This window comes from Lactuca virosa, chromosome 3 (genome assembly GCF_052849685.1).
Source record: "Lactuca virosa cultivar CGN04683 chromosome 3, Lactuca_virosa_CGN04683_v6, whole genome shotgun sequence".
NCBI classification, from domain to species: domain Eukaryota; kingdom Viridiplantae; phylum Streptophyta; class Magnoliopsida; order Asterales; family Asteraceae; genus Lactuca; species Lactuca virosa.
The window spans coordinates 78683495-78693865 of NC_136428.1; the positions used below are offsets into that span (position 1 = coordinate 78683495).

At 37.7% G+C, this 10371-nt stretch overlaps 1 protein-coding gene across 2 annotated transcripts; it reads left to right on the top strand.

The window, feature by feature from the left end:
* The first annotated feature begins 4092 nt into the window (after positions 1-4092).
* On the top strand, positions 4093-7117 carry LOC145166060 (zinc finger BED domain-containing protein RICESLEEPER 1-like). 2 transcript variants are annotated; one of them, XM_079084986.1, is made up of 3 exons: positions 4093-4264; positions 4887-6839; positions 6930-7117. In XM_079084986.1, the coding sequence occupies exons 2-3, from the start codon at positions 4892-4894 to the stop codon at positions 6983-6985; spliced, it is 2004 nt and encodes a 667-aa protein (XP_078941112.1). In that variant the 5' UTR covers positions 4093-4264; positions 4887-4891; the 3' UTR covers positions 6986-7117. The 2 variants fall into 2 exon arrangements, with proteins under 2 accessions (XP_078941112.1, XP_078941113.1); XM_079084987.1 differs by lacking the exon at positions 4093-4264 and adding an exon at positions 4629-4700.
* The last annotated feature ends 3254 nt before the right edge of the window (positions 7118-10371 follow it).

The window sequence follows — 10371 nt, forward strand, 5'->3', positions numbered from 1 at the left end:
TATTTAGAGGATTCAGGAGGATTGCTGAGGAAAGTATGGATAGGTGTGGAAGGTAGTATTGAGTCCGTACTACTAAAAGCACATGATCCATACTCGAATCGGTGAGAGTCTTGGAGAATCTAAGAAGCTGATGGAAGGAGGATTCTTGAGTATGTTTTGATCGTTGGTTTGTGGTATTTCAGTTTGGAGATGAGCTCTTAGGGAGGTGGTTCGGGATCGGGTTCTGGATCAGGTGCGGGTGCTGAGCCATGTAGCGAGCAGTTACGGGAGTTCATTTCATCAGATATTTCTCGTAATATTTCGGAGATCTTGGATGAGCGCTTGGGCCCGATTCGCGCCGAGGTTGTGGCCATTGTTGAAGCTCGCACTTCGTCTTTATGTGAATAAGAGATCGATTTGGAGCGCCTGAGGAAAAGGGGGTAAGATCCGGTGCAGACAGGGGAGGGTCCCGGGAAGAGGCCTAAGACTTCGGATCAGCGATTGAGGGGCCGACAAGGCCAGAGTCAGTGCAGCACGGGCGAGAAACGGCACGATGGAGTTTGTCGTTCCAGGGGTATGGGCCGCTACAAGTGTGTCAAGGTTGATCATGTTAGCAGGGATTATCCTCGGGAGGGGGGGAGGCAAGTCCGTTATGTTTTCTCTACAACCAAGTAGGCTATAAAAGGGTCGTCTGTCCGAGAAGGAGGGGAGGAGCAATGAGTGCACCTGCTTCGGCTATTTTGTGAATCTCCGATAGTCGAGAGGGTAGGGCAGGAGCCCCAACAGAGATGAGCCGGGCTTTGCAGTGTCAGTCAGGGGAGGTTAGGACTCCAGCAGGCAATGTTGCGGGTATGTATCTTTTGCTTTCTTTCAGTTTATTCCGTATTTTGTTGATTGGAATCTTGCATCGGTTTGAGTAAGTGTATCTCTGGTTTATTTCTCTGCTTATGTTTGAGTTATATCTTCAAGTAATTAGAAATTATATTATTTAATTAAGAATTAATCATAAATTAATTGGAATTAATTGGATTAATTAAAAGTATAAGGATTAAAAGTGTCAATATCCAAAAGTTGAACTTTGACTGATTCTAGAACCTCCCTAGGAGAGGGAACGGTTCTAAGGGGTTTATGGAGCTTTTCTAGGAGTTCTAGGAAGCTTATGGTTGCTTGGGGGGAAAGAAAAGGGTTAGAGTTATCCAAAAGGAAACTTGCATTTTATACACCTCCTTAAGCCCTATAAATACCCTAAGGCTTAGGGTTTTCGGATTACACTCTTCCAAGAAACCCTAGAGCCGAAAATTATACCTTATACTCCTCTTTCTTCAATAGCCTCCAACTGCTAGGGTTTGGATGTGAGCCATCAGAGACAAGAGATTTATGGTGCTGGCTTTCTGAAGTTCTACAAAGAAGGATTACTAGTTTATTTACAAAATTAAACTAAAAGGTATGTTTTCTATTATCTGTTGGGTATAGAAAGATTGCGTCATTGGGCTTTTTACTTTAGACCATTTTGTATACGGTTTGGGCTTGTCCAGCCGTCATTTATTAGGGTTATAGAATCTATATATAGTGCATGCATGCACCGTGTATTAGTTAGTCGTTGATTTTCATTGTAACCCTACCACACCTCTACAGTAGCAATTCTTAATAGAGTTCTTCTGAAGTTGTGGCTTATTAGTCATTCGACATCAGCTGATTCCAGAGTATTTGAGTTTCGTAAAGGGAATCGTTGATTCCGAAGATCTTCCTCTTAACATCTCCAGAGAGATGTTGCAACAAAACAAGATCTTGAAGGTGATCCGCAAGAATTTGGTGAAGAAGTGTGTGGAGCTTTTCTAGGAGATTGCTGAGAACAAGGAAGATTATGCCAAGTTCTACGAAGCATTTTCCAATAATTTGAAGCTTGGAATCCATGAGGATTCTACAAACAAAACTACGTTGGCTGAATTACTTCGTTACCATTCTACCAAAAGTGGAGATGAGATGACAAGTTTGAAGGACTATGTTACCAGAATGAAAGAGTGAGGCAAAATGTAGCCGCCACGTTGTGAGGTTTCTTATGTAGTGTTAGATTCTTTAGTCTATGCTGAAAGTGTAATTTATTCCTTATGTTTTGAATAAATCGAGTGATCATTCGACATATCTTCATTATTTGTGTTTGTTCTTATTTTCCGCATCTTGTTCATCAAATCACAATTAGAGTTTTAATCCCAACATTATCCCTTCACCCAAATTGAAAATAGCAATGTACTTTAGGGTTCTTAAATTCAGATTGTTGTTTGCATATCATAGTGAGAACATCGATCCTTTAGGGTGTATGCGAACTTATGGTTTTAGGTTTTCCGCTAAAAGTATGATTTTTGTTACCTATAAAACCCATCAAATATACCCTTAGACAACACAAGATTGAGACACCAAAATTGTGTTAACAACTGCTAGAGATTTATTTGTTTAAGTGAAAGTGCCAATTATAATTGTGAGGAACAAGCTAAATGCTTAAGGTTTCTCTCAAGGTTTTCACTCAAGATTTTTCCCTCTTTTGCAAATGAATACCTCATCACCTTTTATATATAGTGGAAATATACATATGCTGAAATGGTTTTGGAATCCTTGTTTGTTGGTTCTAAGTTTTGAGTAACAGAACCCCCCACTCCTCTCTAACTATTTTATTTCCTTCATTGAATCTCAACTTTGTGAAATGGATAGTCTGCCCAAACTCATCTTTGAAGTACTATCAGTTAACATCTAGAGGTTTCTACTTTGTTCTTGTTGACAGCTTATCTTGGAAATGTTAAATGGTTCAATTTGTGAATATAAAAAAAAGATTGCACAAAAAAACATTAATAAAAGATAAGAAAAAATAGTTGTTAATCAGGAGAAAGTCTCATTTCATTTCATTCCATAATGTCATCTCTATTATGTTGGTCCATATATACAAATCCTGAAAGTTCTAAATTGTAGCAAACAAGAACTCATCTGGATTAAAATCTATTCATTGAACCTAGCCTTCATGAAACTTGAAATCATGTAAAACCTTCATGCAGTTAAATCACACAACTCAATGATATATATATATATATATATATATATATATATATCAATGACTTCATTTATACCAATTACCAAATGAATTGTGAAAATATAAAGTTGACTGACCTTTACATTGTTGTCTTCAGTCTTCTCCACCAGATACCATGGTTATTGCATTGACCCCACGTATGTGACCGTTGTATGCATGTATACACCCTTTGCGTCTAATGTCCCATATTTTTAGATTCGTTTTCAAGGATCCAAAAGCAAAATAAAACTCCCCAAATAGATGGAAATCCAAGGATATTGAATTTGATCGGGTAAGAGTGTGAACAACCAGGGGCGGATCTAAATCATTGAGATAGGGGCATATGTCCCCAATGTCTTTCCACTTTACGTTTCAACGTAATTTTCTGTACGTTTTCGTTCTTATTTTGATGTATGTTTCCTACGTATGAGTTTGGTCACATATAAAACGTTTTCATTCAACGGTATAAATTTGAGTTAGTCAATGGTACCGACGCGTGCTAGATGTTTCACCGACACTTGTCACCATTCAATTTTGTAAAATGACATTTTTCAGCATTTTAGTTCGTAAAATATCACTCTACGACACCTAATTTTTATCAATATAATTATCAAAATTCAAATTACAAAATGTATTGACGCCGCACTGTAGTAGTTTATTATTTAATATACATAAGTTTGTTTCCTTCTATATTTTGAAGAATTTGGTTGGCAATCACCTTCTCATGAAATTTTTAACAATAATCAATTTAAGTATGTTATATCATGTCCATCTTCGGATAAATATAATATTCAATTAAATTCATAACTTGAAAAATATTTATTATTAATTAGATATTGTTATAGTATATTTGAGAGAAGATAGACCTATTTAACCTTCTACACCAAAAAGTCCAAAACAACTATAGTTGGTGTTTGTGAGAGTTTTCAACATATTGAGTTTTTATTTATTTATATGTTTTGAACTTCAATTAAATAGCAGCCCAACAATGATTTGAGCATAAGGCCCAAAGTTCTGTGTATCGGGTTGGCGCCTTCTTACAATCTTACGGCTGCTCCAATCTTGCCCAATACTACATTTCTATCTCTCCTGCAAATCGACTCTCGTGGGATTCATCTCCAGAAAACACCCTTTTAACGCTATCCACCGAAAATCTAAACCCTAAAAATTCTATTCTGTATGCGTTTCAAATTTTCTATCTGCAATCGCAACTTCTTAACACTCTCTGTACGTTTCCTCTTTCTCCTCTCTCATATTTCTTTGTGAATTGTTTATGCATGAATTTGAAATTACGTGTCTGGATAAGTGTAAGCTCATCAAATGGTCTTTCATGTAGTCCCGTTTGTTCGTTAGCTTTTGTATTTTAAATGTAAAAGGGAAACCCGAAGTCCGATTCTTTTCTCATCGGCGTTTTCCCCGATCCGATTCCAATAGGGTTTTATTTAATTAAAAACCCTTTGGCTTTTACCCGATTACGCGGGTTGTCTTAGGATCCAGTTCGGGTCAAAACTGGGTTTTTACATATGGGTCGGTTATTTCTCCTGCAAACTCTGCCGATTTACCTTTGAGTGTATTTGGGGCTCTCAACGCTTGATGATTGTTCCTTCATGTTCATTTCTAAATTTGAGTTCTTACAGTTTATCCGTTCATATATGAGTTGCTGGTTTGAATTTAAATTATGTCTTATAAGAAGTTCATGGTTATGTTTTTCTTTTGTTATGTGCATTCTGATGTAATACCTTTTATTTTGGAAGAGGTTATATGCTTTTTCATATAATATGCAATGCGATTTACTGTATCAAACATGTCTAAGCCTGTTATATCATAAATTCTTTTTATTTGGATGCAGATTCAATGGAGATTTCTGATGAGGCAGTACTAGTTGATTGTAGTAGATTGAAATCAGCTGTGTGGAAAGACTTTGACCGGATCAAAAGAGGTGATGCCTGCGTTGCTGTTTGTAAGCATTGTAAGAAGAAACTCAGTGGTTCAAGTACCAGTGGAACATCACATTTAAGAAACCACTTAATCAGATGTAGAAGAAGATCAAATCACGATGTATCTCAAATGCTAACATCAAAAGGTAAGAAAAAGGAAGGATCTTTAACACCTGTAAGTTTCACATACGACCATGATCAAACAAAACCCGACATCCCCAATCTCATCAAATACGAACAAACCCCAGTAAAAGACAGTCTTGTTACTTTAACCACTGGTAACTTTGACTACAAAAGGAGTCGATTTGACCTTGCTCGCATGATCATTTTACATGGGTACCCTTTAGCTATGGTCGAACATGTTGGGTTCAAAATCTTTGTTAGAAAACTTCAGCCATTGTTTGAGCTTGCAACACTTGATGGAATCGTGGCTGATTGTAAAGAAATTTACCTCAAAGAGAAACAAAAAGTTACTGAAATGCTGGATACCCTTCCAGGTAAAATCAGTTTAAGTGTTGACACATGGTCTGCAAAAGGTGATGCTAAGTACTTATGTTTAACTGCACATTCTGTTGATGAAACTTGGGCATTGAAGAAAAAGATTTTAAGTTTCATAAACATCGACCCTTTTCTAACAGAAGACATGGTTTCTGAACTTATCATGAGTAGATTAATGGAATGGGACATTGACCGAAAGTTATTCTCTTTGACTTGCAACAATTGTCCAATTCATGACAACATTGTATGCAAACTCAGAGATCGTTTATCACAAAACAGGTTTCTTTTATGTAATGGTCAATTATTTGAAGTAAGATGTGCTGCAAATTTTATAAAAGTCATGGTTGATGATTGTCTTGAAGCTTTATCTCCAACAATCTCCAAAATCCGTGAAAGCATCAAGTACATTCGAAGCTCACAATCCGTTACTGAAAAGTTCAACGAAATGGTTCAAGAAGTTGGAGTAAACAGCGAGAAATCGTTAAATTACGATAACACCCTTCACTGGAATTCAACTTACATCATGCTTGATGTTGCTTTGGAGTATAGAGAAGCTTTTTCACGTCTCCAAGAACAAGATTTTGCTTACACAATGTGTCCTTCAGATGATGATTGGAGTCGAGCTTCTACAATCACTAGTTTCTTGAAACTATTTGTGGAAGTTTCTACAGTTTTTGCAGGAAGCAAACATCCAACTGCTAATATATATTTTCCGGAAGTTTGTGACATTCATTTACAACTAATCGACTGGTGTCAGAGTCATGATGAACATATAAGCGAGTTATCTTTAAAAATGAAAAACAAATTCGATGAGTATTGGAAGAAATGCAGCTTGGCTTTAGCAATTGCAGCAATTTTAGACCCGAGGTTTAAAATGAAATTGGTGGAGTATTATTACCCTCAAATCTATGGAGGTGATGCTCCTGATTGTGTAGATATAGTTTCTAACTGTATGAGGGCATTGTACAATGGGCATGACGTGTACTCCACGCTGGCATCTCACAGCCAGGTAGGCGGAAGTGATACGAGTGATACGAGAGACCGGTTGACCGGGTTTGACCGGTTTCTTCATGAAACATCGCAAAGTCAAAACGTGAAGTCTGACCTTGATAAGTATCTTGAAGAGCCTTTGTTTCCTAGGAATATTGATTTTAATATATTGAATTGGTGGAAGGTTCATACCCCGAGGTATCCTGTTTTGTCAATGATGGCGAGAAACATTTTGGGAATTCCTATGTCTAAGGTTTCGTTGGATTCCGTGTTTGATACTGGAGATAGAGTTCTTGATGAGTATAGAAGCTCATTAAGTGAAGATACTTTGCAAACTTTGATTTGTGCACAAGATTGGATGCAAAATGGTGTACAAGGTTAGTGTTTTTTGTTATTGTTATTATTATTATTATTTCTTTGTTTGACTCAATGGTTGACTAATGGGATTTTGTTTGTGTTTGTGTTAGATTCCAGATCATCTTCGAGCTCAACTGCTTTGGCCATTTGTTATGATGCAAATTAGAATGAAGTTGGTAACAAGTTCTTGCTTTGCTAGTCTTTTGTTAGAAATTGTTTTGAATTTTCAGGTAGAATTGTTTAATGATTTATCTGCTTTTAGCTCATTTTTTTTTATATATAGAGCTGCTTTATGGAATATCGTCATGACTAATGCAAGGAATTTAGTTCTAATATGCTAATGCATTCGAATATTTACTATATTGAAGTTAAATTATAATCTCATCATGAAGATTGAAGGGGCATTTGGTTTAATAGCAACAGTTGATTCTCTAAGACCTTTAGGTTGTGATACACAATGTTTTGGTAAAGTTTTAATAAACAATTTTGTATTAATAATCTTTGAAGTTTGCAATGAAGCGCAAATGCTTGTATGCAGAATGAATGCTCAACATTTTGTGTTAGGGTAAAAGACGATTGAGAAATTAAATTGCTTCCTATTTTTTATGCTTATAAATGTTTCTACTCAATAAAATTATGACAAGTGTAATCATTCCATATTTTTTTAACTAACTCAGTAAGACTATATTAAGAATATATCAAATACAATTAAATTGGATGGTGATTTGTCATAATTTTAGTGGGTAGGAATAATTATAAGCATAAAAGGTAGGAGGTAATTTAATTTCTCAAGACGATTATATTGTTTTACGACATAATGAACAACACAAGAATATTCAACTTTGCATAGAGCCTGCCCCACCACCAAACGGTATAAACAAATAAGCTTGAACCGGATCCAAAAATCTACTTGGTTCGAACGGCATTGGATCCGGGAAATACTCTTCATCATAATGGGTCTCATATGTCGTCCAAAGCACCTGTTACACTACAACATATCACATTAGAGACATGAATTTACACATTTCACACATCTACTTTCTCTGTTTGCACCTTCCATCCTCTATGAATCGTGAACCATTCAATTCTTCAAACTTGTGTTATACCTGCAGACGGCGGGGACGGACGGGTTGGCCGATAAATAAGTTTTCGAGTAAATTACAGAAATGGTTCCTATGGTTTATTCAAATTCACAGTTTTAATCCAAACTTCAAAAAGTTAAATGGTTGAGTCCTTGTGGTTTCTAATTATTGCAGTTTTGATCCTTCCGTCTAATTCTAGTAGTAAACATCTATTAAAAACATATAAAATGACTGACATACCCTTCATTCTGTATTTTAAAATTTCTTTTTATTTATTTGTTGATTGTAATTTATTAAGTTAAATCAGCCACCATGTCCTCACCTACTCCCACCTCTCTAACAATGATGTCTTCGAGGATGGTCATCTTCTCTAGCAAGCCATAGCCGACAGGTGATTTTATAGTCTTGCAACATCAACTAATGAGTAAAAAAGCATAAGGTACATCGAATAACCGAATGATATCAGAATCTAAATCGGTAACACAAATCAAAATAAACCTAAACAAAATGACAATAAAAACCGAAAACAAAATCTCAGGTTCCAAAACCAATCACACTTAAATCGTCATGTTGAGACTCGGGTCCAAACCAATCAAAGAACAATAGTGACGATTTTTGAACAGGATTATATGCTTGGAGACTCACATCCAAACCATACCCTTGTTTATGTGTTTCCACCACTAAATCCTTGCAAAAAGACGATGATGAATTCAAAATCAGAGCACAATGACTCGATTTTGTAATCAGAAGACCTAATTTACTAGAGATAAGTTGCAAATTCAAAATCATGGCATTAAAGGACCCAGGTGTTATTGTATTGCACCATCATCCAACACCCATCGTTGCCACCAAACCCTATGACGATCTCCGATCTAAATCAACCGTACCCATCAACCTTCAACTCTTTACCCCTCACCCAAATCTCTAGAAGTCAAATGTCTATGATGGTCTCAGTGACAATATCAATGATGATCTTACATCACATAACACATGTCGTCATGAAAATTGTTTCCTCCACTGAAATCGGGTCAACACAACAAACCGACCAGGATGTACGAGCGGTAGTTACCCTGAGAATCCTATTTCTAGGTGAAGAGAGAGAGAGAGAGAGAGAGAGAGAGAGAGAGAGAGAGAGAGAGAGAGAGAGAGAGAGAGAGAGAGGAAGAAGGGCAATGTGAGAGATCCACAGACGCCACGTTCCTACCCTCAATAACTACCATGGCTCAGATGCATCGCCCACGTAAAAGGACAATCGCTCTTGGAAGAAAGCCATGCAGACGAGGCCGGGGCACACGAGGGTGCACAAGCGCTCACGGGAAAGATACTCCGACTGAGAGTATACTGGCCCAACATATATAAGGACGCGGCCGAACTCAAGAAGAAATGCCCGGAGTACCAAGCCTTCGCCCCTTTTCAGAACCAGCCTGCCATGCCTCTAACCAACATCAGCAACCCTTGGCATTTCCGTCAATGAGGCATAAATATTGTAGGACCGTTCCCGGTTGCCCCGGGGGGGATTCAAATTCCTGCTAGTCGCTGTTGATTACTTCACCAAATGGATCGAATCTGAACCATTAGCCACGGTCACAAGCAGGCAAACGATAAAGTTCAAGTGGAAGAATATCCTCACGCGATTCGGTACCCCCAGAGTCCTGATTAGTGACAACGATACTCAATTCGAGGGTAGCCCTTTCAAAGAGTGGTGCGAGGAGAAGCAAATCCATCGACGGTTCACCTCAGTAGCCCATCCTCAGGCCAACGGCCAGACTGAGATATCAAACAAGATCATTGCCAATGGTCTCAAAAAGCATTTGATGAAATCGAAAGCAACCTGGGTCAAAGAGCTGCCAACAATACTCTAGTCGTATTGCATGACCTCAAGGTCTAGTACCGGAGAAACGCCTTTTTAGCTTAACGTATGGCACGAAAGCAATACTCCCACTCGAAATCACAAGCATATATTTACGAGTAACAGAGTTCGATGCGAATACCACTGAGGTTGAACTCCGTCAGAATCTAGACGTACTCAATGAAAAACGCGAAGCTGACCAACTCCGCCAAGCGGCCTACAAGGCTTGCACTGAAAATTACTACAACCAGCTTGTACGAGTAAAAAACTTCAAGGTGGGAGAATAGGTATTGCGCAAGAACGAGTCCAACCATGCACAACCCCAAGGCAAGGTAAGCGTCGTTTGGGAAGGACAATACAAAGTTGTAGAGGCACACCAGAACGAAGCCTATGTCCTAGAAGCCCAGGATGGGAGACTGTGACATCCCCATTTTCACGGCTAGAAAAGACCGATTTTGTTTATGCTTTATTTTGAAAATCAGAGTAACCTTTTAAAGAAAAGTGTTGCGAAATTTGTTCCCAGAAAAAAAACATGATAAATATGTTATCAAGCATTTCCGAAGAAATGTGTTTTATTCATTTTTAAAACATTGGGATGTCATCGTCAATACAGAAACATAA